General features: G+C 41.9%; 1 protein-coding gene across 4 annotated transcripts in view; it reads right to left on the bottom strand.

Annotated features, from left to right (window-relative positions):
- Positions 1-244: 244 nt before the first annotated feature.
- The window catches only part of AASDH (aminoadipate-semialdehyde dehydrogenase), a 39611-nt gene continuing 11996 nt past the window's right edge, over positions 245-27859 (bottom strand). For all 4 annotated transcript variants that reach the window (XM_015426323.1, XM_015426327.1, XM_015426324.1 and 1 more), the window contains exons 5-15: positions 22261-22453; positions 19583-19824; positions 18724-18830; positions 17711-17883; positions 15434-15626; positions 14050-14168; positions 6124-6931; positions 4697-4860; positions 3987-4112; positions 2102-2233; positions 245-1833 (exon numbers count right to left, since the gene is read on the bottom strand). In XM_015426323.1, the coding sequence (XP_015281809.1) occupies positions 1435-1833; positions 2102-2233; positions 3987-4112; positions 4697-4860; positions 6124-6931; positions 14050-14168; positions 15434-15626; positions 17711-17883; positions 18724-18830; positions 19583-19824; positions 22261-22453 (2656 nt within the window). In that variant the 3' untranslated portion in view covers positions 245-1434. The remainder of the gene's footprint in view (positions 1834-2101; positions 2234-3986; positions 4113-4696; positions 4861-6123; positions 6932-14049; positions 14169-15433; positions 15627-17710; positions 17884-18723; positions 18831-19582; positions 19825-22260; positions 22454-27859) is intronic.

The raw sequence follows: 27859 nt of genomic DNA, 5'->3' as shown, positions 1-27859 counted from the left end.
ATTCATTGTCTTTTTGTTTAAAATATCAGGTTTATCTTATAAGGAGGGCCTGCATTGCTACAGGAACCTAACTATGTGTTTTTACCAACAATAAAACCTGAGTAAAATGTCATATGACTAAAGAATATACTAGTGCAATTTCTATTTTCAGTTTTTGATTGTCAAATTTCAATGTAAATGGTCCATCACTGAAAATTTGTTCTATTTCAATTAAAAAAAAAACCTTGCAAGTGTTCATGTGGCTGTGAAAGTCCTTTTTATTCATCGTTCATTCATTCATTCACTTTTGTAAAAAGCTCTGTAATGACATAGATATTTAAATTCTCAACTTCATCCTCTCTGGCAATATGTAAACAATTACAGTACAACAAATTTCTGTATTACCAAATAATATTAATTTATCTTCTTTCATCTGGAGAAAAAAAAATCAGTTGAATACTATGACATCCACCCATGAACTCAGCCCACAAATATAGATCAAGGTGGGCAGCCCTGTTGGTCTGAAGCAATACAACAAAGTTAGAGTCCAATGGCACCTTTAGAACCAATAGTTTTTTAATCAAGATGTGAGCTGTCGTGTGAGTGCACACTTCGTCACACAGGTGGAGATCCTGATCAGTAAGTGTTACTGACATATGTCTTAGGAGGTTATTGTTACCTTTAATAGTTCCTCCGTGCAATGTGCACAATTCTTCAACATGCCATAAGTATGCCATTAGTAAAACAGATGCTATGGGGAAACAAAACAGAGCCAGGCACTTCTAATATTTGGAACTATCTAAACATCTTAAATATATCCATTTTAATTTATCGTTCATACAAACTTTCAAAATTGCAAGAGTTCTCCACTAGAAGTTACTGAAGTGAACAGATCCATTCTTTGGGAAACTGCATCAGTCAGCTCATCTGTTCCTACAATACCTAAGGTCTTAGTTAACTAACTCAGTAGTTTTCAGTAACATGCCCCAAACAATTTTTGCTGCAATCAAATGATTATGGGTTTGTACATTCATAGCCTCGTATTATTTTAAACAAGTTGTTAAATGTTACATATCACCATTTGTCCCTGAGAAAAATTCAATTCCAGTTTTGAAAGTGTGTTAATGAATCTGAGTTGGCAACAAACACAGTGCATATTTATCATGCTTTTAATTAGCTAATACATATAGCTAGTTATAACCACGTCTAATATGCTTTCTAAAGGATTCCTGGTTATCTGTACAATATGCACAAACAATGGCATCAATTTAATTTTAAGCACCCAGGCTTAGCGGAGATGCAGATCATATTGTTAGTTTAAATTGTTAACACAACCTTGCCTTTGATGCTTTATTTTTATAAACATGACAGGGTCCAAAAGGTGCACAGTTGGAATAACCAGAGCTCAAACATATGGGAGGAAAAGTCTGAAAAGGAAACTGTCCACTGCAGATTTCAGGCAGTCTTACTGTTTTTTGATATACATAAATCCAGGCAATAAACATAGTTATTTCTACAGCCAACAACAAGCTTAGTTCCCCATACGACAGGAGAAGAGAACACTTCCCCTGGAAGTTTCCCTGAACCTTCTACCACACCAGTCTTAGCGTTCAAGATCCAAATTCTGCCATCTGTAGATATTACTGCCAGAAGTGTTTTATCCTCCAAGTCACGACTGTGGAAAACAAATGGTGTTGCATATACTGTTGATGTGGTTTCAAATTTCCACATTAAATCACCTTCCCTATTACAACAGTAAGTAAAGTGGTCATGGGAGCCAAAGAATACTTCTCTAGCAAAACTGGAAAGGCATGGTGATGAAAAAATTGGCCCATTAGTGGAAAACTGCCAGACCTATAAAACAATATTAGGAAGTTAAGTACATAATTTAAATTTCACTTAGCGCTGCCAAAACATACACCGATTTAACATTAGGAACAAAATGATAATGCAAAGTGTCGATAATCTTTATCTCTCCTTGCAATTAGTTTGATCAAATATACGCAAGGACTAAGGTAGCAAATTCAGCACTGTTCACTTCACAGTTTCATATATTAGGTAAGAAATTATGAGAGCTGCTGTACATTTTCTGTAGAATGGTAGTATGAGGGGCTGTTTTTACCTTTTCTCCGAAGTGGCTAAAGCAATACAAATTTCCATCTACACATCCGACACACACACAGTCCTTGTTGCAATGTGGTGATGAAAAGACAGGTTTTCCACAAACGCCTTTCCAGATTGGACTCCCCGTAACCTGTCAATGTGAACCAAACATACTGTTCAGGGCCCTCCATGGTTCTGACTAAAGGGTTGACTTAGCACCTGAGCAAAGGTCTCGAATAGGGTTGCCAGGTCTGGATTGGGAAGTACCTGGAGATTTTTGGGTGGAGCCTGAGAAAAGTTGTGTTTGGGGAGGGGAGAGACTTCAATGGGGTGCAATGCCATAGAGTCCACCTTTCAAAGCAACCATTTTCTCCAGGTGAACTGATTCTGTCATCTGGAGATCAGTTGTAATTCCGGTAGAGCTCTAGGCCCCACCTGGGGGCTGACAACCAGTGTTCCCTCTAAGCTGAGTTAGTGCGAGCTAGCTCACAGTTTTTTAGCCTCTGTCTTAGCTCAGGAGGGATGGCTCCAGAGCAAACTAATTGATGCAGCAGCCAAATTGCTCACTCAGAACTTTAATGCCAGTAGCTCACAAAGTAGAATTTTTGCTCACAAGACCCCACAGCTTAGAGGGAACATTGCTGACAACCCTAATTTGGAATTATCTGTTACTGGGAGAAAGACTAAAGGTTTCCCTTTAAAAAGTGGACAGGCAATGGGCTTTCTGTGGGAGGAGCTGTTCCTGCACTGAAGCCACTTTAACAATTTCGCCTACATTCACATTTCTGGGAATATGGACAGTAGATCCATCAGCATATATTTCACATTTTTGTTCAATTGCTCGCATCCAGCTGTGGTGCATCTTGCATTTATTTTATTCGACTTGTATCCTGCCCTCCCCGCATAGCAGGCTCAGGGCGGGTTACATCAGATTTGATAAAAACACAATATACAGAAATTAACAGAATTAAAACACCAATAAAATACAGAACTATCCTTTACCCGGTGCAGATGTCATTAAAATTAAGGCCTCACAGATGCCACAGTTCTGACTCGCTGAGGGGAGGCCCAGTAAGGAAGGAGGGACGTCCGTCGCCCTAGTTAAAAGCCTGGTGGAAGAGCTCCGTCTTGCAGGCCCTGCGGAACTGTAAAAGGTCTCGCAGGGCCCTGATCTCATATGGGAGCTCATTCCACCAGGTAGGTGGGCCATGGAAGGGTATAGTTCCAAACAGAAGACATGAATTCCTGAAAACATCTTTTTCAAAATACTGCCTGCCTGCCCTTTTGTACCTGAGAAATATTATTAGACTTGCTGAGACAAGGCCTCTACATGTTTGGAGAGGGAGCATGCAAATTTGTCACTGGGACCAGGAGGAAAAATTCAGCAAGCTCTTACCCTCCAGGCAAACACAATGCAAGTGAACAATGTGGCCTCTCAGTTCAGCTTTGCATTTTGATCCTAACACATCCTGTCCTGCAAGGGCCGTCTGACGTGGGCTCACACAATGCAAGGTCACAAGTCGCATAAAACATTCAGGAATGCAAAACCCCAGATCTTGTCATGCCCAATAAAAGCTCCAAAGCAGCTGAAAAAGTTACGAATTAATCTGACAGAATAAATTCTCAGGGTTTTCGATCCTTCACTGTGGTCTGTTGATGGACTGCCGGGGGGGGGGGGGGTTTGGACTCGGGGTGTGCTGACCAGACAAGAGTTCTGAAAAGCTCATATCAGCACAGTCAGGTGGGATCTTTATGGCCGCTTCTCTCACCTTATCAGCCACACAATGCTGTCCTCTAACCTACATGGGTAACCCTTCCTGTTCCTTCTTACAGAGCTCTTAACACCTTTGTCAGTCTTGTTCAGTACACATTTCTGGACCATATATGGCAAGAAAGTTACATACAGGGTTTACAGCCAGTAACAGCCCTCCGAGTGTAGCAATGTATAGGTGGTGTGGCAAGAGGTTTAGGCAAGGGGAGGAAAATACAGCTCCGGCGTCAGTGTGTAACTTCCAGACACACTCTTCCTTCTGTCAACATGCCAAAAAGTAAACACAAGATTACGCCATTTCGTGAAAGGTTAACGGGCAGGCTGATATTTCCAAAGCTTTGCAAACTAGTACAGCTGTACCTTGGATAATTCTTCTGGCTAAAGATACCCACTCCAGTACTTTTTTTTTTTTTTTTTAAATCATAGTCAGCAAGAAATTATGTTCACAATTCTGTTCCGTAAACTAACAGTGCTATATACATTTAGAGGCAAAAAGTGTACATGGAGAGATGTGCTATACTCAGTTGAAAAATAGCAGTAAAACAAAGTTCGGTTTGGTGTTAGCACCGATGCATATACTAACACGGCAAAACAGGATTTTAAGTACTGAATAATCTAATCACTTTTAAATATCTAATTAACCTAAATACATACGTAACAGCTGATGCCCTACAGTTCTCAGTTTATGGAGCCCATTTTGATTATTAGCATAAAGACTGCAGTTCTAGGCACCCTTACTTGGAAATGAGTCCCAATTAAATTAATGGAGCTGCTTTGAAGTAAAGCAGGTATTCATTCAAGGAGGCATTTTTGTTAGTTCTTGTATGCTTTACAACTACTTACATAAATATCTAAAGCATATACATGCTGGTCATGAGATCCAACAAAAACCAGCCCCGTGGAAGGATCCATCACTGCAGAGCTTTTCACAGCATCTTCCGCAACAAACGTCCATCGTATTTCCCCATTACTGCTTCTGAGTACATAGACTAACCCATTATAACACCCTGCACAAAATAAGAGGCAGAAAATAGAGATATTTGGGTATGCATTGTAGCTGCTGCAATGCCAGCAAAGCAAAAAATGTTCTAATACTTACAAGCTCTCAAAATGTATACAAGTATCCGAACTCAATTCACAATCCAGTGGTGCGAATAACAGATGGGCAAAATCCCACAGGCTTCAAGGGCACACTGGAGACTGCTCAGGGGGAAACAACAGCGTTCTCCATTCACTCAGAATTTCCAGACCTTCCCCATGAGCCCCCAAACACAGCCCCACCCTTCAAAGGGCTTCCTACCGACTACCAGTCCTCCCTAACAACACCTGGATGGGGCCACAGCTGTTGTCGTGGAAGGCTGGGAGCCAACCAACAGGTGAACGGGGCAGTAGGACTGCCAGCTCTGGACTGAGGAATTCCTGGAGATTTGGGGGGGTGGAGCCTGGGGAGGGCAGGGTTTCAGGAGGGGAGGGGCCTCAGTGAGGTACAATGCTATAGAGTCCATCATCAAAAGAAGCTGTTTTCTCAACTCATCTTTGTAATCTGGAGACCAGTTATAATTCCAGGAGGTCTCCAGCCACCACCTGGAGAATGGCAACCCTAATGGACCAACAGAGCACTTTCATCTCCTCCCCAAGTATCTTGGGTGCTGTTCTGGAAGCAACTGAGAGGCCACGATGTAATCCCCAGGATGCTGGAGAGCAATGGTAGGTATGGTGTAAAGAGGGGAAGAAGCAAAGGGAGCTCTCTGGTTCCAGAAGATAATCCAAGCCACAGAAGCTCAGGATCATCAGACGCTGAAGCTTGTATTCTGGCTCCAGGTAAACAAAATGTGGGCAGCTGATAATCATAAACTTGTCTCCACTGATGTGTATGCTGGATTCACATTTTAAGAAATCTGCTACCCAGGGCCGGCTCACCCACTAGGCCAACTAGGCATTCGCCTAGAGCGCTGGGCCCTGGATGGGGCGCCAAGCTGTGCCTCCCCCTCCTCCCCCCCTTTGGTGGTGGCGGGGGGGGGAGGCAGTGGTGGCAGCAGCAAAAGGGTGGCTGGCTCCAGTGGTCTCCAGGTCTCCAGGCCCCACTGGGAGGTTAGCATCTGCGCCATAAGGCAGCCTCGCCTAGGGCGCAGAAACACCTCCAACCAGCCCTGCTGCTACCCCACGGTACGGGTTTATTCACAGACATGTAGCGACTGCCCTTGAAAAGCACCTAGATGCTCAGTAAGTCTTGTCCAGAACATCAAAGAAAACAAAATTTGCATTCATACCAACAATTATGAAGTTTCCACACAGAGACACGCAGGCAGAGGACTCTATGCGATCTGCAAGGCATCTCTCCCACTTCACTTTTCCGGAATACAAGTCAACTGCCTGAATTGCATGAGAATGAGATCCAATATATACAGAGGCAGATAACTGGTCAATGACTGGTACTACAACTAGGGGAGAGGCATCCACACACTTGCCCAAGTCTGACTTCCACCTTACGTCTAATGTCAACTTCCCAGCAGTTCTTCCAAGGTTCTCTTCTAGGTGAGTTCGTTGCACAGAGTCAATTTCTGTTGTATTTGCATGGCTAGCAACTGTTTCATTACTCTTCAAAACTTCATTCCCTCTGTGTTCACTTAGAACAAGTGGAAAGGGCATTGATTCTCTTAGCTGAGTTCCTGCTCTACCCTGGTTCTTCAGGTGTTCATCTGTGGACAACAATCGGTTTCCGCGGCTTACTGCAACGAATCCAACACTGTGGGCTTCACTTTTTAGGGACCTTCCAACGTTTGGCTTCACAGCCTTTATCCTTGGCTCCTCTCCACTACTGTTTCTCCGTTTCCTTTTTTCGGAGCTGTTGCAACTTAACTTTTGATCTTCGCTTGGAAAAGCGGCTTGCAGGACATGTTTGTAGACTTCAGCAATGGAGCGACTGAGAATAACTTCCAGGAGGCCAGGAATGGCCCTGCCAACCAGATTTTCAATTTCATCGTGGAGGTGTAACGATCTTAAAGAATCTCCACCGCTGTTCAAAAATGATGAATCTTCCGAAATGCTGCTGGAATCATCAGGAAGATTCAGAAGAGACTAGAGAAGACGAGAAGAAACAGAGGTACGTTAACAGGCCTCCTTCAGAGAGCCACTGTTGGGTGTAGTGGCCCTTTAGGACTGGGCTGATCAGAGCTCAAAGTGCTGCTCAGCTGTTAAGCTCACTGGCTGACAATGGGTCAGACATTCTCTCATTGCCTAACGTAACTCACAGAGTGTTGTGAGAATAAAATGGGGGAGAGGAGAACCCTATATGCCACCTTAAGCTCTTAGGAGGAAGGGCAGGATAAAAATGGAATAAACAAAGGAACTTGATCATGCGACAACTGCACCTCCAAGCTCGCAGCAGGATACTAATCTACAGAGCAATAGGAAACCACAGACTCCAAGAGGAACAGACTACAGACAGCCCACTCAGAACAGGGACCCGGTTTTTGTAAATCTTTTTTTAAATTATTTTTTAAGAATGGGGGAATGGGAACACTTCTTCCCCCCCTGCTATTTTAACATATTTATTGCTTTACAACTGTTTTTTTTAATATAGTTTATTTATCTTTTTCCATAACAACCAAAAAAACCCCCACAAGATATAATCTTATACAACAAATTTTGGAGTTTACATTACACATTTTTTCCCATCCATCTATCTATTTTTTGCCATCTTTTTTTAAACATATTTTCATTTTTTCCTGATAGTATCATATTTACTTTATCCATTTCTTTTATTTCCATAATTTTCATAATTAATTCTTCTCTACCTGGTATTCTGATTTCCAACATTTCACTATGAGAATTCTAGACGTAGTAAGGATATATAATATCAAACATGTCATTGTATTTAATCCCATATGGTAACATATTAAGTAAGTATACTTCTGGTTCTAACTTCAAATCTATTTCAGTTATCTCTACTATTAATTGTTTGATAATTTTCCAGAATCTGCTGACCTTCTCGCATCTCCACCATATATGGTAATATGATCCAATGTTTTTTTAACATCTCCAACAGTTCCCTGAGACATTTTTGTAGCATTTAGCACTCTTGTCCAGTGTCCAATGCCACCTATAACACATTTTAGAGATATTTTCCTTATATGTTGTAGCTCTTAATAATTTTGTTGATTTCCATATTTTTGACCATTTGTCTAAATTTATGTTGTATCCCAGATCCTTCATCCAAACTCTCATAGATGGTTTTATTATCTCATCTTGCATCTCATTATTTAGTAAGAAATTATATAACTTTTGAATCACTTTATCCGCAGATGACAACCACAATTTATCGAACTCTGATTTTGTTTTTACAAAGTTTCTTATTTTGTCATTTGCAAATCCTGATTTTAATTGTACTTTTCCCCAATTTGTAAGATTAATGTTTAATGCTTGTACTGCTTCAAAGGATTTTAATTCATTATTTTTGTTAGTAGTATTTCATAGTTGGCATTTTTATTTTCTGTCATTAAAATTGGCATTATAAACAACTCTAGCGGAGATACCCACATAGGTGTTTTGTCATAGAACTTCTCTTTTATGTTTCTCCATATTTTTATTAGTGCTTCTCTAACTATATGCTTTTGGAAGTTTTGTTGTATTTTGTCTTTGTTATACCACACTTAGGCATGCCAGCCCATGTGTAGATCATGACTTTCTAGAGTTAGTGTTCTCTTGTCCTCTAATAATATCCATTCTCGTATCCATCCCATCGCAGTCGCCTTATAGTACAGTTGCCAATCTGGTAATCCAAACCCTCCTCTTTCTTTTTTATCACACAGCAACTTCAACTTAATACGCGCTCTCTTAGCTTGCCATATGAATTTTCTTACTATTTGATCTAAATCCTCGCATATTTTATTGTTTTTCAGTATCGGTATACATTGTGCCAAAAACAAAAAAGTATTACATACAGAAATACTGCAACAGTGCAACCAATATAAATACAAATAATTGTATGAACACTACAGAATAATCACTGCATGATGTTTAATCTTATTCTTTTTTTCTCAATCTAGGCGTCATGAGAAGAACATACAAGTTGTCATGAAGAAGGACGAACTTCCCCGGAGTAACTGTTTCGTTTCGATATTTCTTTTTCATACAAATATCCTGACAAGAAACATAAACATTACTCATAACAGGAAACCATCCCCGCCTTAATACACAAACCATCAAAAATTCAGAAACATACATACAGTTCTGCTTTCACTTATTCATTCACCTTCCGAAAGGATATCTCTAATTCTATGAATAAAACATATTTGATTATATTAAATGTCTTAATTTCATTATTCTATATCCATACATAAGTGCTATATTCTTTATACAAGATACATATGTAAAAAATCCTTACCCCAGCAACTTCGGAATAACTTATAACCGGCACATAGCCTATCTATCAAATCAGGCTGATCAGCCTTAGCAATAGCCCTCATTGCTTGATCTTATATCCTAATTGATGTGTCACCTGCTTCCTAAAAGACGTTGCCAACTTACTATGTTTGTTGTTTCCAACACATTCATATCATTGTTCATACCAGAACCCAAAGACAGACAAAAGAGCAAAACAATACTTATCCACGCAACCTAATGTACGTCCATAAACCTACAGTTAAAAATTCTCACTCTAAGTTGTTATTTATTTATTTATTTATTTATTCTTGGGATTTATATCCCGCCCTACCCATACGGCCCAGGGCGTAAATAAATAAAAAATTCTCACTCTAAGTTGTTACAAAAAACATGACAGCTCCAGGGCTGCATTCAATCCCACTGGTTGAATCGTATACAATTTAAAGCACCAATAGGCTCCCCTTTGAAGTAGTATTTTACGTGTGTCACAGGACTCATAGGGTTTAGAGCGAATGACTTCCAAAACTGTACACTTAAAATCAAATATGTCCAAATATGTAGATTCCTTTCTCTACCCCTTGTGGAGACTCTTCCCTCTTATATTAAATATACATGTGCCTTTATTAAACAGGTGGAAGGTCTGATGATATCCGAAGGCTCGATGTCAATTCACTTTACACCAACATCCCGCACGAAAAGGCGAGGTCATGCTTGCTTAGGACATTGGAGCAGAGAGTGCATAGTGTTCCTTCCACACATTTTCTACTAGACCTGATAGATATTATCTTTGAAAAAAGCTTTTTTAGGTTTGGCAATGAGTTCTACTTTCAAATTAAAGGGGTAGCAATGGGCAGCTCTTTTGCGTCCAGTGTTGCCAACCTTTTCATGGGTGAATTTGAGAATAAATGGATTATGAATGAGAGTACCAATCCTTTTTGGGAGCATATTGTATTTTTCAAATGTTACATAGACGATTTGTTCATGCCCTTTGATAAAATAGAGGTTGTAGAACAGTTTGTGGGATGGTTAAATACAGTCCATGAATCCATCGAATTTGCACATTCTATGAGTATTACTGAATTGAATTTTTTAGACACTACTGTGTATGTTAGAGCCAATAAGTTGGCAATTCGTCCATACAACAAGAGTACAGATAGGAACTCCTATTTACATTATAATTCGCACCAAGTAAGTCATCTCAAAGTAAACCTCCCTTATGGACAGTTTTTGAGAGCAAAAAGAAATTCCACAATCGAAGAAGATTTTGAAAAAGAGTCAGACAGACTCAGTCGGCTATTCAGGGACAGAGGATATCCACCAGGGATAATTGAAACAGCTAGGTTTAGAGCCAGGCGGAGAAATAGAGTAGACCTGTTACAAGGAAGACCTAAACGTTGTGAGGACAAACTACATTGGGCTCTGGACTTCACCAATAGATCATATGACATTAAAAGGATAGTTTTGCGTCATTGGCATATGCTTAACAATGTACCCTTGTGTCAAAATCTTCCGACCATAGGCTTTAGAAAGACCAGTAGCATAAGGAATAAGATCATTAGGGCCGACCTACATCAGAGTAGTCAACAGGATACCCTCCCTAGGGGCCATTTTAGGTGTAAGAAATGCGCTGCATGCCCATAGATGTGGGAAACAGACGTATTGGACTTTCCAGAGGTGAACTACAGAAAGGATATCACTCATTTTTCGACCTGTGCCACGAAAGGGATAGTTTACCTTTTAATGTGTGGCTGTGGTTTGAAATATGTAGGTCAGTCCTCACGAGCACTTAGAACCCGGGTGCTTGAGCATAAATCAAGACATAGACATGCTTGCCAAGAAGCCCCCCTGGTACCTCATTTTTTGGAGGCGGGCCATCGCCCAGATGATTTTAAGTGTACAGTTTTGGAAGTCATTCGCTCTAAACCCTATGAGTCCTGTGACACATGTAAAATACTACTTCAAAGGGAAGCCTATTGGTGCTTTAGATTGGATACGATTCAACCAGTGGGATTGAATGCAGCCCTTGAACTGTCATGTTTTTTGTAACAACTTAGAGTGAGAATTTTTAACTGTAGGTTTATGGACGTACATTAGGTTGCGTGGATAAGTATTGTTTTGCTCTTTTGCTTGTCTTTGGGTTCTGGTATGAACAATGATATGAATGTGTTGGAAACAACAAACATAGTAAGTTGGCAACGTCTTTTAGGAAGCAGGTGACACATCAATTAGGATATAAGATCAAGCAATGAGGGCTATTGCTAAGGCTGATCAGCCCGATTTGATACATAGGCTATGTGCCGGTTATAAGTTATTCCGAAGTTGCTGGGGTAAGGATTTTTTACATATGTATCTTGTATAAAGAATATAGCACTTATGTATGGATATAGAATAATGAAATTAAGACATTTAATATAATCAAATATGTTTTATTCATAGAATTAGAGATATCCTTTCGGAAGGTGAATGAATAAGTGGAAGCAGAACTGTATATATGTTTCTGAATTTTTGATGGTTTGTGTATTAAGGCGGGGATGGTTTCCTGTTATGAGTAATGTTTATGTTTCTTGTCAGGATATTTGTATTTATTTATTTATTTATTTAATTCGATTTATACTCCGCCCTCCCCGCGATGCGGGCTCAGGGCGGCTTACAGGTGGCAATGCCAATATAAAACAAATTTAAAAACATTTATAAATCCCACAATACAAAAACATTCTTAACAATTATTTGACTAGAGTGCTCTAGATGTTCAACATAAGATCAGATGGCATTTTTTATAACTGTTCAGCCTCATCTGCTCCAGGGACTGATGTTCACCTCATCCAGGGCCAGGTATAGATGGAATAGCGGTGATGTTAGTGGCGGCTCCTACTCATACGCCTGGTGGAAGAGCTCCGTCTTACAGGCCCTGCGGAACTGCATAAGGTCCCGCAGGGCCCGGATCTCCTCCGGGAGCTCATTCCACCAGGTAGGAGCCGCCACCGAGAAAGCCCTGGCCCTGGTAGCGGCCAGCCTGGCCTCTTTGGGACCTGGCATTGCCAGGAAGTGTTGGGTCCCAGACCGAAGTGCTCGCGGGGGAACATATGAGGAAAGGCGGTCCCTTAGGTAAGCTGGAAAAGCTATGAAAAAGAAATATCGAAACGAAACGGTTACTCCGGGGAAGTTCGTCCTTCTTCATGACAACTTGTATGTTCTTCTCGTGACACCTAGATTGAGAAACATCATGGAGTGATTATTCTGTAGTGTTCATACAATTATTTGTATTTATATTGGTTGCACTGTTGCAGTATTTCTGTATGTAATACGATTGCCATACTGCTACCCCTCTGTGTCTGCTAACCAAAAACAAAAAACGTGGCAAGATATTCATTTTTATTGTGGCAATTCTGCCCATAAATGAAATGTGTAAGTCATGCCATTTATGTAAATCTTTCTTGATTTCTTCTATTAATACTTTATAATTGTTTTCATACAATTGTGCGTTTTTGTTTGTAATAGTAATAACCTAAGTATTTCACTTTCTTTGCCACCTCAATATTTGTAATCAATTGTATATTGTTTATTTCTTCTTTAGTACAATTTTTGTTATAATCTTTTTCTTAATATTAATTTTAAGTTCTGCTAAGGAGTCGTATTCTTGCAGTTGGATCATCAGATGCCTTATAGAGGTTACTGGTTTTTCCAAAATAAATACAAGGTCATCAGCGAAGGCTTGTAGCTTGAATTGTTCACCCTTGACTCTGAGTCCCCGTATGTTTGCATTATTTCTCACCATATCATTTAGTGTCTCTAATCCAAAAATAAATAGTAATGGTGATAGTGGACAGCCTTGTCTTGTTCCTTTCTGTATCCGTATATTTTGTGTTAATTCTCCATTGATATTTATTTTCACCCATTGTTCTTTGTATGTAGCCACTATCATCTTCATAAAGATTTTCCCACATTCCCATACTTCTAACTTGTATTTCAGAAATTCCCAATTAACGTTATCAAATGCTTTCTCCGCATCTAGAAATACTAGTGCTAATTGTTTTCCGGGATTATATTCATAATATTCTAAGATATTTATAATAGTTCTTACGGGAATGGGGACACTTCTATTAACAGTGTATTCATAATTTATTACTCAGAGGCACAAGCCAGAAGGAGAATGTTGTTGTCCTCTTCTCTTGTACAATGAATAAAGTGCAAATTTCCTTCCGGCTTTCTTCTCAGTTTCTCTTACATTCTGCCCTGCCAGGCATACCCTTCCGCAGCCAAAGTGCCTGGATACATCTTGAACATTTGACAGTGTCAGCAACAAGAGTGGAGAGAGATTGCTGTGCTGGATTCTAATTCTGAACTTTATACCATAGTATATCCCTGTGACAAAAAGGGGACACAACTAACTGCATGAGAATATGGTGGGGAAAATCTCACCCATTTCTTTGTCATTTCTATTTCATAAAAAATGAATACCTAAACCTATTAGGAAATGCTGAATAGAGTTAATTAAAAGAATCATTCCCAAATTACTGCTAGAAAGGCAAATTTCAAAAGCCTTTTTGGCACCTGAAGCAATAGTGCAAAAGTCTTGGCATAATTCACCCTGTTTGCAATTACTACCTCAATTTTAATCTCTACCTTTTGGAAAAACAAATAGTTTCCATACAACTACTGCCAGGAGCTTCACTGAAATGTCAAATGAATGGAAGAAATGTAGGACAGAATTTATACGAGGCAAGAATATGGAGCCTGCATTCTTCACCCAAGGCACCTGTGAGAACCCAATTAATACAATGCAGATGCATGGGGGCACCTTAAAACCCTACCTTCCAGAACCCCTGCAGTCTCTCCCACAATTCTTCTTTCTTATTCAGCTTCCTGTCACTCCTTCTGGAATTCAGATGGCTGCTGTAGATCTTGTTCAGCTCAGACACATCAACTTTCCCTTTAACACAAAAATTTTTAAAAAATAAAACAAGCTTACATGCAGTGTTCCCTCTAAGCTGAGTTAGTGTGAGCTAGCTCACAGTTTTTTAGCCTCTGGCTCACACATTTTTGTCTCAGCTCAGGAAGGGAATGGCCCCAGAGCAAACTAATTTATGCAGTAGCCAAATTGCTCGCTCACAACTTTAATGCCAGCAGCTCACAAAGTAGAATTTTTGCTCACAAGACTCCACAGCTTAGAGGGAACATTGCTTACATGGGATCTAAGAATTTAGCACTTCAGCTTATTTGCAATGGCTCTTAGCCTGAGGACAGATTTCCTTGTTTTCAGGTATGTGTATCTATTTTGCTATAACTTCATTGGCTTCAATGAAACCAGAAGCTAGGCCCAAAGAATCTACATATAACTATTCTGAAATTGATTACAATGTAACTATTTAGGATTGAATACTGTCATAGTAAACCTCTTTAGAATGAATTGTAAAACAATTTGAGACATGGTATGGGAGTTTATTGTTCTGAAGAAAAGGAAAAACAAAATTCCCCGCCACACACTTGCATGCCCCTGGGCATACCTCCCATAGTTTTCTTTTGTGCTGATTCACTAACCCCACCCCCCCACATTTAGTCTCTTTGTAACAGTTAAGCAAGGAGCTGCGGTGGCTCAAGTGGTTAAGACGCTGAACTGCAGGCTGTGGAAGGTCGGTAGTTCAGCAGTTCAAGACCCGAGTGTGCCGCATGACGGAGTGAGCTCCCGTCTCTAGTTCCAGCTCCTGCCAACCTAGCAGTTCGAAAGCAAGACATTGCAAGTAGATAAATAGGTACCACTTCGGTGGGAAGATAACAGCGTTCCGTGTGCCTTGGTGTTTAGTCATGCCGGCCACATGACCACGGAGAAGTATTTGGACAGCGCTGGCTCTTCGGCTTTGAAACGGACATCAGCACCACAACCCTAGAGTCGGACTCGACTGGCTTTCGAGCAAGGGAACCTTTTACTAACAGTTAAGCACAAGAGATGTGTCTACTGCTGGTCATGTTGGCCAGGCTCCTTGAAGGGACTCCCCAGGGGGCAACTCCATCGCTTTCTCCATTGTGTTGAGGCCATTTTATTCTATCATGCTTTTAAAACCTGATGTGCCCGGTTGTTTGTTTGTAGTGGGCTGGTGTCGTAGAATTTTAGAAATAATATACTTAAATATAAGCTTTTTTTTAACAGAGAAAATCAGATAATCTATTTTATAAACGAATAAAAGCATTTCTTTTTACCATGTGATGTCAAAGGCAAAGCGTCGATCAGCAAAAGCTCAACTGGGACTGAGTGGCTGGGGAGACATCCCTGGAGTTTTCTGAAAAGATCTTCTCGTCTGAAACTGCCTTTGGGCACAACAAACAGAATCAATTTCTCTTTTTGGTACCATATCACAGCGCAGGCTTCCACTTGACAGTTGTCTTCCGCAAGCTGCAAAATAAAACCATTACTCTCACTTACTCTGACGAGAATCTCAGGAAGCCCCAAGAAACACACATGGGGTGCGTTCAGACGCACCGTTTGATCTGGTGTTGTCACGCTTCAGCGACGGATTTTATCTGCACAATCACACAGTCAACATCCGCCTTCTGTCCCCCGCCGTTGGTTTCCAGCTCAAAACTGCTTTAACCCGAAGTATTTTGTTACCAGGTCCAAAAGTGGTGTTTTCTCAGCTCTCCCATTTAAAGCCGCATTTTCCCGGTGTGCTCCCCCCTCCGGTGACAAGCCCCTTCCGGTTTAAACCCCCCCCCCATTTCGAAAGCTGCCCGAGGCTTCCGCTTTTCACCCACCATTTTTTAAATGTGTTGGCGGTGTGTGCATAGGTGGAGCTCTGCTACTGCGTTTAGAAAACCAACATTTAAACGGTCACTTGTTTAAGAGTTTAGATGAGTTCGGGATCTCACGGAGGCCATTTTCGGGTCAAACGTTTAAAGGGAAGTCTTTTGTTGGAGGGGTTGGGTTGATTTGCCCTGGTGGTTCTGCGCATGCGCCGTGGTAGTTTCGCCCCTCCATTCTACGGATGAGTGCCTATGCGCATGCGCAAACTGAGAAAAAAAATTAAAAACCCCGCCGACACATGCTCCCACGCATCGGTAGTGTAGACGCCGGGAAGCAACGTGACTGCATGGTGAGGTGGGATGAGGGAGGTAAGGGTGATCACGATTATCCAGATCAAATATAATCCGATTAGAACCGGAGCAGTTTAACCCATTCTCAGCACGCCGTTTGACCGCACTCATGGGGAGTCTGCACTGGGCAAGTATCTACCTTACACATTATTTTCAATCCTGCCTTCTCTCCAAGGACCAGGTGTCCAGTACTGACCAGGACGGTCTGGTATTTTCACTGACTGCTGGGGGGGGGGGGCTGGAACAATAAATTCCCAATATTTTCCCAGTTTTTCCCAAACAGTCAGTGAAAGCACTGGACTGCCGGGGTCAGCTGGCAACCTGACCAAGCCCAAAGAGCGCAAAGCACGCTGGTTGTGCTGAGGGGGTGATGCTGAACCCAAGTGCACGAAGCATGCTGTCTGCATTGGGAGGAGGTGGAGCCTCACCTTGTGTGTCCAGTGTTGTTGGGTTTTTAAAAAATATCTGGCAACCCTAACCTCAGGGGGGTATCTGTCATTCTTCCCTCCTCCCTTTTACCATCGTAACAACCCTGCAAGATAGGTGAGGCTGAAAGAGAGACTGGCCGAAGATCATCCATTGCAGAGTAAAGATATGAACCTGGGTCTCTCCGGTCCGACACTGACACAATAGCTTACTGGCTGTCAACTAAATGAAGATTCAACTCTTTTCATGTAATTGTTTAGTGATAACTAGATCATTATATCTCCTGAAAACACAAGCTGTGACAGAAGAGACCCATATATGGCCAATGCTCAAACTCTCTTTCCAATTCATTTCTCCCTGATTCCTACTGACTACCCCTAGATACCCCTCCCTAGTTTATCTATCCATCTTGTAGTGGTTAAGTGCGCGGACTCTAATCTGGGAGAACCGGGTTTGATTCCCCACTCCTCCACTTTCACCTGGCTGGATGACCTTGGGCAAGCCGTAGTTCTGATAAGAGCTGTTCTTGAAAAAGAGCCGTTTCTGTCAAGAGCTCTCTCAGCCCCACCTACCTCACAGGGTGTCTGTTGTGGGGAGGGGAAGGGAAAGGAGTTTGTAAGCAGCTCTGAGACACCTTTGGGTAGTGAAGGGTGGGGTATAAATCCAATCTCTTCTCTTCTTCTTTTTAAACCTACTGTATATCACCCTTCTGTCTCTCATGATTCATCTGCCCCTTGCTTGGAAGAGACCAGACTGAACATGAGGAGGCGTGGTTTGGTCTATACTAATCTGTTACATTCAACTGAGCAGCCTTTTCCCCCAGCAAAGATCTTGGTGATCCTATGAAAGGAAACTTCACGAATGAAACTGAGTGGCATCAGTTCTTCAAACACTTCATGATCCAGAATTGACTCTCTGGCTACTTCAGAACTCTCTAAATAACATTATGTATTCTATTACCTGCTGAATCCATTCAATATTGAGCCTCTTGCCATGAAGCTTAATCTGATTGTCCTTCCGCCCCAAGTAAAACATTTCTCCATCCTTAACTCTTACAAAATCTCCAGTTGCTCTCATGGTGGCCCCAGGCGATGGAACTTCGCCATCAAGGAAACAGACACGTTCTTCACCTCCTGCACAAAAGGAGTTCAAGTGGCAGATCAGTGCCACCACGACCTCACATAACGCAGACCAGAAGACTACCAGCAGGAACAAGAGAAATGGCTGCACATCAGTAGCAACACACCAATAATGGAGCATGGCAAACCACAATAACAACAACACAGCCAGCCATGCAGTTGAAACAGGGTCTATATGTGTTTACAACAGTGGTACTATATACTCAGGAGCTGCGGTGGCTCAAGTGGTTAAGACGCTGAACTGCAGGCTGTGGAAGGTCGGTAGTTCAGCAGTTCGAGACCCGAGTGTGCTGCATGACGGAGTGAGCTCCCGTCTCTAGTTCCAGCTCCTGCCAACCAAGCAGTTCGAAAGCAAGAAATTGCAAGTAGATAAATAGTGGGAAGGTAACAGCGTTCCGTGCGCCTTGGTGTTTAGTCATGCCGGCCACATGACCACGGAAACGTCTTCGGACAGCGCTGGCTCTTCGGCTTTGAAACGGAGATGAGCACCGCAACCCTAGGGTCGGACTCGACTGGCTTTCAAGCAAGGGAACCTTTACCTTTACCTTTTTTACTATATACTCAATATTTTCATGCAATGCAATGGTTTTTGACATTGTGCAAGCAACCCTTCTGATAAAACTCATCCTAAAAACTGCCTTATAGCTGGTTTATCAGCTCTGTTCTTCACACTACATTCTGTGACTGCCTCTAAAGATGGAAGTTCCATTTAACTGTCACAATTAATAAACATTAACAGATCTCTCCTCCATGAATTTGTCGAATAATCGTTTATAGCCATCTAAGCTAGTGCCACAGAATTCTAGAATTAAAACCATTAAACGGAAAAATCACCTATAAACACTTGACCTTCACCTTCCAGAATGGCAGAACCACTGGAATTTCTGACTTCAACTCTTGTTCCAGATAATGGGGTCCCCAATGGTATAAGGGAATCAAATCTAAAAATCAGGAGGAAAAAGAGAGGCAAAAGGGTAGGGAACAAACGACCAGTCAGTGAAGAAATAAAGCATCCAAACCTGTCTACAGATGCTTTCATCTCTACTGGATTGTTACTTAGAAACTGAAACTTACAGAAATGAAGCACTAATCCTATTTATGAAAGGACTGCTATTTTCAAGGCTGTGTTCATCACAAGTCAGATGCTAAGAGGCCTAGCTCTGAAATGATTCCTCATACCAAACACCCACAGCAGTACACCATGGTTGCTCCATCTGCAGAGGATTGAAGACTCTTAAGAACATAAGAAGAGCCCTGCTGGATCAGACCAGTGGTCCATCGAGTCCAGCATCCTGTCTCACACAGTGGCCAACCAGTTCTTCTGGATAGCTAACAACAGGGCATAGAGGCTGAGGCCTTCCCCTGATGTTGCCTCCTGGCTTGGGGATTCAGAGGCTTAGTGCCTCTGAATGTGGAGGTTCCCCTCTGTCACCATGGCTAGTAGTGATTGATAGACTTCTCCTCCATGAATGTATCTAATCCCCTTTTAAAGCTGTTTATTCCTGTGGCCATCACTACATCCTCTGGCAGCAAAGTCCACATTTTAATCACTCTCTGAGTCAAGTAGTATTTCCTTTTGCCTGTCCTGAACCTACTGACCATCAATTTCATTGGATTCCCTCAAGTTCTATTTTATCATTCATTCATCAAGTTAAAGGGCACAAGCAGTAGATAAAAGAGCGACATTTCCTACCGGTGATCAGAATCAAATAACGCTTCAGGGACCTTGTAGCATGTAGCCCAGCAAGAGACTTCTGTAATGCCATAGATATTAAACACCTGTGTTTTATTTCCTTCTCCTTTCCAGCTTCTCAGCACATTCAGGTCAGGAAACACTTCTCCGCCAAGAGCTAGGACTCGCAGCGAAGTACTGGCAGATAGCACAGTTGATTTGATGCGCTGAACTCCAAATCTTCTCAGAAGTGTTGGTGTGGCCTACACACATTGCAGAAAAGAATGGTCCAGTACATGTAACATGTATACATAATAGCAGAGCCTTCTAACTTGCATCCTCTTGGCAAAATCTAATCTATAGTAGGCTGCCAGCCTATGTGGGGTTCATTCTGCTTCTACCACTAAATTATGATAGTCACAGCAGCATTACTAACTGGGTTGAGAAACCATTAGAATTGGAGGGAAGGGGAAACCAGTGGCATCACCTGTATGGCTGCTAGGCGACCACACAAGCTCTTGCTATTGGATCTTTTAGCAAATCCAGTCCCTGGCCAGAGATATGTAGCCTAGGTTTTCATATTATGGGTTGGGATACTCAGAGAGGGTCTCATGGTTCCCCCAGAATGGTTGTGAGCCATTCTTTTTGTAGCAGGAACTCCTTTGCATATTAGGCGACACACCCCTAACGTAGCCAATCCACCAAGAGCTTACAGTAGCTCCTGTAAGAAGAGCTCTGTAAACTCTTGGAGGATTGGCTACATTAGGGGTGTGTCGCCTAATATGCAAAGGAGGTCCTGCTACAAAAAGAGCCCTGGGTGAGTGATGTGAGTCAGTACTGCATTCCTCCTGGAAGACAATCAGTGGTCAACGCTTCTCTCTAAGGTCCTTGGCAGGAACTCTGAATGGAAAAGAAAAAGGAGCTCAGTTCTTTGTCTGTTGAGTCCAGACCCACATTGTAGAAGGGCTGCACCTGAAACACAACAGTCTGACCTGCAAGTATCCTCAGGAAAAACCATGAAGGCCAATGGTCTTCACAATGGCTAGACCAGTGGTGGACTGCTGTGCCAGACCTCATACAAACCATTTTCATTGGTGACCCCTGTTTACTCCTCTGCAGTTCTCGGCTTATACCAACAAAGAACAGCAGCCCAGCAAAGGAGGAACAAAAAGGAATTTGTTACAACTGAAATAATCTCCTACAATCCTATTCTTATGCAGTAAAATCACTCCACTGTCATTGTTGTTAAAAATATAATTCGAGGTGTAATTTTCAGCAACAGAACTAATTCAAATTCTTCTTGCTCCTTTTCCTGGTGACAGGGTTAATTTGTGTTAGTAAAGGAAGAAAGTTCAAGCATTCATGACTCAAGCTTGTACACTAGAACAATTTAAAAAGTGCTGTCGCTAGTAAGCCCTTTTGGATGAATTCTGTATTTATTTTCAGACAATATTTATCACGCAACTTTTGAAATAAAATACATTAAAGAAAGACTTGATTCAGTACTTAAACTTGGCCTAAATAGCCTCTTCTCATGATGGAAAAGTACCCATAGTGTAATGTGAGACATTAGTGGTTTATGCAGCCACCTTTAAGCTCAGAGGGCCAAACTGCACAGTCCAATCAACATGGTTCTTTAAAGGGTGAAGAACTAGCAAGCAAGCCTTCTGCACACATGGGCATTCTTTTTTGTATGCATATTTTTTGCATGTGCCAGTGTGTTTGTATGAGCATGCAAGGCTGGAAGTCATGGTGACATCTGGTGACCCCTACTGGGGGACTTTCAGAGAGGTAGCTTGATATTGCCTGCCTTTGCGTCCTGGTACTCCTTGGAGGTCTCCCTTCCAAGTACTTGCCAGGGTAGGCGCTGTTTAGCTTCTGAGATCTGATGAGATTGCGTTTACCTGGGCTATCCAGGTCAGGGCCACACATGGGCATTCTTGTTAGGCTTGCCAAGTCCCCCCGGGGGGGCGGGGAAACCCCCGCCCCAGAGGCCCGTTCCCTGCTGCCGGCGGATCAGGCCCCAGAGGGAACCCCACCCCGATGTGCGCGTCACCAGAAAGTGACGTGACGCCGCCGGGCACACTGGGGGCAGGGCCACGACCATCGGAGGGAAAACTCTATGGTTTTCCCTCCGATGGTTGTGGCCCCGCCCCCAGCCGTGCCTGGCGGCGTCACGTCACTTCCTGGTGATGTGCGTGCAGCGCGCGCATACTTCATGCGTGCGCTCCAGTTGCCGCCCGGGAGTCCCCCGCTGCAGCGACTGAAACGACTTGCCAACCCTAATTCTTGTGGATCATCTATGTGTCCATTATGTGTGAAATGAAGAAAAGGTGTGCATGCCTAATCTGTCACAAGACCACAGTCTTTGACCTTTCAACCTTTAATCATCTGGATGTGGCCCAATGGCTGGTTTCCACCTGCATATTCATTACTTGTGACTGCAGAATCAAGCGACACACTGCATGGGAGAACTGGCTATCACATATTTCTTGTTTTACAGACAAAAGTTTTATATTTCCTCACATCCAATGGGGAAATGTTCACAGATTCAGGCACCAGTCATCAAGGGTACCATAGCATAGGGAGGGAATTCACTGTACAGTTTGATTGTCATTACAGTCCAGTGCTGTGCCAAAGCAGCTTTCACAGCAAAGAGTAAGTAAACAGGACACTCAGTTATCACTCCCGTATCTTACCTGTAATACAGATACTCGGTGGCGCTCAAAGAGAGCCTCAGACAGCTCCTGGGGCATCATTTTAATAATCTGGGGTACAATAAGCAGAGAAGCTCCACTCGCCAGAGTAACAAATAGCTCAACTACAGATGGATCAAATGTCATGTAAGAGGCCATGAATATCACATCATCTGGGGTGATTTGAAACAGATCTCTAAAGATAAAGACAGATAATGCACACCTTTATCGTTACATATATTTTGGAGTCTGAACCTGTGCAAATATCACAAGAAATCAGTGAATTATTTCCTGTTCCTAGCAGAACAGAGGCCATTTTAACTCTACTGCCATTTCCCGCCAAAGTAGCCTCCATCAGGAATCTTACAGCATTCTGTGGTTTTCACTCTCTGTCTTCCTTTACATCTTCCTGTTCTCATGTTCTGTTAAAAATACTGTCTTTATTTTATCTTAGATGAAATCTTTCAGGCTTGTATAATTAATTTCTTGATCCAAGGAGGTGTGATATGGTGCAGTTTATGAATCCCTGATTGAGCCTACGCTTATATCAGGTGCATCTGAGGCCTTTTAAATCTCAACAGAAAACTGGAATTAGAACCAGTTATTAATTTATTTACCAGAACAGCCTTAAAAGAAAAGAAAAGAAAAGAAACTGTTCTAATGCGTAAAATATATGCAGCACAGAATGGGGTGCATGGCCACAGCAAGGGTCACAGTGAAAGTCTATTTTGGTTTCATCTAAGGGCCTGACTGTACAACGGCTGAAGCCAAGAAGTACTAGAATCACAGGGCTGGAAGTCCAGTTTAAGGGGCAAAAGGGGAACACAGTGAGCAAAGCTGAATCTTCCGCTTCCTACCATGGCTTGACCCTCTCCAGGTGCCTTTTCCCCCTCACCTGGATTCAATATCAGAGCCCCAGCTGACAGGAAAGTGCTTTGGTAGAGGAGCTGCAGAGTGGCAAGCTGTAGGCAGGAGGAAGGCTTTCTTTCTTTCTTTTTTTTTAAATCCCTGGAGGCATACTTTTTATTTTGCCAATACTACAAAAGCTACAAAGAAATATTAGGGAAGGGACTACAACTAAGGATAAAGAAAAGCAAACCACACTAAACTAAAACCCCAAGAGGAGGAGATCTTTTCACTGTTAGTAAAAATGTCAGTACTATCTAAGTGTTAATATCACAATATACTTGTAGAGTTCTTGCTTATAACAATTCAGTGTTTATATGTGATTTTATTAGTTGTTATGAGAGAAATCTCTGATCATCTTTTTGTTCTTTGCTTCAAAAGGCCATTTTACAAGTCCTTCTGCCTTTACTTCGGCTTTGTGTCTCTGAAATCGTATACCACTCTGGCAGGTCCTGCACCCTTTTCTGCCACAGAGTCTGTGGACTCTGTGGCAGGAGGAAGGCTTTCTGTTCCTCGTCCATTTGATACTTTTGTTCTTAAATAATTTCCCCATACTTCACCTGCTATGCGAATGCAACAGATCTGGATCTGGCATTGTCAATGTCTACTCTGGTCCTAAATAGCTCCTGATGTAGGGGGCCCAGTTCCCCTGGTGTTAATGGAGAAAATTCAACAGAATTTGGAAACACTTGGTTGGGCAGGTGTATGCTCAACATGTTTATAAATAACCACTGTGAACATAAGAACATAAGAACATAAGAGACGCCAATGTTGGATCAGGCCAAAGGCCCATCCAGTCCAACACTCTGTGTCACACAGTGGCCAGAAATACCAGTGCCATCAGGAGGTCCAGCAGTGGGGCCAGGACATTAGAAGCCCTCCCACTGTTGACCCCCCCAAGCACCAAGAAGACAGAGCATCACTTGCCCCAGAGCCCCTAGCTATACCTTGTGGCTAATAGCCACTGATGGACCTCTGCTCCTATACATTCAACTTTTCTGCTTTCTCTCTCCCTTTTTGGTGAACAACCGCAGCTGTTCCTTTTTTATCTGCCACAACACAGAACTGCTTGTCACTTTTCTTCATACACAGAACTTAACTCTTATATCACACACAAGACTGCTTCTCTCACAGACCTCAGAACAAACTATCTAATTGAACATCAACTGTCAAACCTAACTGAAACTCTAGACTGATACACATACTCATCCACTCATTTTCATTTCCAAAACCCCTCCCCCTCTCTGTCAACCACCAATCATATCACGCTCACTTCTCTTAACCACTCTAGTCTACTTACCACCATGCAACCAAACTTTGAAAGAGACACACACACACACATAAAACAAAGAATCACTACAACCACAATAAAGCCAGGTCAAGCAAACAAAGAAGAGAAATAATTAACATTCTATGTTACAAAACACGAATAGCAGAATATAATACAATGCTAGAGCATACCTTCAAGGCTGCCAGTGCATAAAAAATAATTTTTAAGAACCCAAATGGATTGAAGGCTTAATTCAGCCATGCAAAAGGCATATGGTTTATTATTTCTCTTCTGAAAGAAGAGCAATTGTGCAGTCAACTGGAATTATAGCAATAGCATTCTGGCAAAGTAAGGACAAAAACTCAGATAGCAAGTGAATAGACAAAGCACTAAAATATGGAGTGGATCCAACTGACTTTTCCACTGGTGAGAAAGGAATGATGGGTCCCCTTTGACCACCAAAAAGGAGACGCTGAGGATTGTGGGACCTGCACGGATAAAAGCCATGTGAGACAGGGCCTGGAGCAATGAGGGAAATTGGGGAGAGTGAAGAAAAAGGTTGGCTGGGTCCAACCCATTATTACAGTTCTTTTAAAAGATTTAGCATCACAGAGACATTGCCAGTCCTCAAAACCAAATAGGTATTTACTTCTTAAGCACCAAGCAAATAACTGCTACTGCAAATGGCTCACTGGCTGCAATCTCTACATAAAAGGGAACTAAATTTTGATTCCTCTAAGGGCTGGTTTGCACAGCAGTAAGTGATTATGTGAACACATGCACTGAGAGAGTACTGCTGTTTGTGGTATGACACTTAGGTAAATCAAGCAACAAATATGCATGTATGAATGAACCAGTCTCGGGTTCATCTGCATTACTGTTGCCTCTCCCAGCTTTCTCTGCTGCAAAAGGCAAAGAAACCAAACCGGTGCACCAGAGAATCAATCTAGGCATCTTACCTAATGATTGCTTTGAGATTTATTTTAAAAAGGTCACGTGGCTCTGGGATTTCATATATTGACAGTTTCTCTGGAGGCTACATCAGGCAGAATGAGCCAGGGAAATCAACAAACAGCAGACCCAGGGCACCCAGGGGAAATCCTCTCCACAGTGGAGCCCTCCCATCTGAAATTCAACTAATATTTGTTGCAAGGCATGTGAAGATGGGATGGCAACACAGGATGGCTATACTGTTCTATTGCCCAAATTATGCCATCCTTCCTCTTGCTGGACTCCCCCCAAAAAAACCATTAATCCCACACTCTTGTACTCGCTCATCTCCTACTAAAGCACAATGGCTAATATGTTCAAAACTGTTAAAAGAAACGTGAAGTTATGAATATAGTCAAAGCAAAAACTACTCTGAAGCTCACTGAAAAGCAATCAGATTTGTTGAATGGGAAGGGTGGAAGCAAACTTGGGATACAGTTCAAACTAAGTAGGTTTATTAACTTTAATATTATTATATAAAGTTATAGTTAGTTTTATATTATGGTTGGGGAAATGCTCTGTTATTATAATATTTCTGTAAGGTCCACTTATAAGGCATTTAAGTTTATACCTCCTATTGAAATGTATACAGCACTGATGTTTGACTGTATTGATTATATGTTTGAAAAATTTAATACAATTTGATGGGGAAAAAAATTAATATTATTATGACAAAAACTTGGTATAAATCACTACAGTTCCAAAAGTTCCTAAAACTTTGAGCCGTTTTGCTTTTGTCTTCAGAATTACCCACATGTAGGTTGTTTTCTGGCAATAAGCTGGAATCAGAATTAAAAGTAGGGTTTCAGACATCACTTAATATAATGACATGCAGAATTGTAGAATAAGCAATCATAGATAAATAATAACTTTATAGAATTTTATAGGTTCTCTCTCCAGAGATCAGCTTGAGGTGGCTCAGAAATAAAAACAATACCATGATTAGGTAAACAATAAATTATCAATATAAAAAGCTAGCCATTAAAAACTAGCCAGAAACATAACAACAGCACAGAACAACCATTCAGCACCCTAATAAACACCCATAAAACAGACCTCAGGATACAAGCACACCATTAAAGAGCTAAAAATATAAAATCCCTTTGTGTAGTTTGGCCCTTAGTGAAGAACACTTATAGTCTCCCTTTCTGCTGAACAAAATCTGCCCGCAACGCAGCTGACGATATAAATCAGTGAAATCATCAGAACAAAAGTACAATCAAAACCATAAAAACATAGCATCAACCAAAGTAATTTGAAAAACAACCTTAAAATAAACCATAGCAGCAATCAAAATTAAATCACAAAAACACCCCGCCCCACACCAATAAACAGTGCCAAACCTGCAAGGGGAACGACCCCCAAAGCTAGCAGAAAGCAGAACGATAAAACAATAAGAGTCAAAAACCAAACCAATAATGGCAAATGTAAACTAAAAACAGTCAAGGAATAAAACCATTAAAAACCTTCTGGAAAAGAACAGATTTCAGCAGCTGCCAGGAGACCAAGCAAGAGGTTGTATGGGCTTCCTGAGGAAGAAGTTCCTTAAACTGGAGTCTACCACGGACAATGCCCTGCTCTCAGTACCTACTGTTCTAGCCTCCCTCACTAATGGCACACAGAGCAGGACCCCAATAACAATCTTAAATCACAGGCTCTTTAATATAGGAGGAGGCGGTGCTTCATGTATGGAGTAGATTGTTTTCTAAACATATTACTTTCTACTTTAAATCCAATAACATGAGATGGGTTTTTGTGAAAACCTAACCCAGTGAGAACTTCATGTATCAACCTAAAGGTTAAGCGTGCTGTTGAGTTGCAACCAACTCATGGTGACCCCATGAAGTTCCACCACATGGAGTTTTCAAGTCAAGAGTTGAGCAGAAGCGGTTTGCCGTTTCCGTCCCCTGCAGAGCAGCCCCTGTCTTCATTGGTGGTCTCCCTACTGACTCTGCTTAACTTCTGAGTTCTGATTAGATCAGGCTAATCTGAGCTGTTAGGGCTATTACACATGTTTTTATGTTGCCCTTCCTCCGAAGAACTCAGGACAACATATATGGTTCTCCCCTCCTCCGTGTTACTCTCACAATAGCCCTGTGAGGCAGGTTCAGTTGAGAGTGAATGGCTCAAGGTCACCCAGTGAGCTTCACAGATGAGTGGGATTAGAATCTGGGTCTGACTGGTATTAGAAGTACTCCTCACTGGCACCTGTCTAGTTTAGACTGTACATTTGTGAGAAGAGCAGGGGTCATTTCGTAGAAAAAGAGGTGCAGGAGCTCATTAGCACAACTCATTAGCATAACTTTTTTGCATATGCCACACCCCCTAACATCACCGAAAGTGTGTCAGAAGGCAACACCCACCACTCAGGCTCCACTGGACTGTTTTGAATTGCTAGCTATTGGGGGGGGGGGGGGGAGAATGTGCCCCCCCAGA

This window comes from Gekko japonicus, unplaced genomic scaffold, assembly GCF_001447785.1.
Source record: "Gekko japonicus isolate JY-2015 unplaced genomic scaffold, Gekko_japonicus_V1.1 scaffold622, whole genome shotgun sequence".
NCBI classification, from domain to species: domain Eukaryota; kingdom Metazoa; phylum Chordata; class Lepidosauria; order Squamata; family Gekkonidae; genus Gekko; species Gekko japonicus.
Note: the sequence above shows the minus strand (reverse complement) of the source record. Positions and strands in the feature narration are given on the sequence as shown.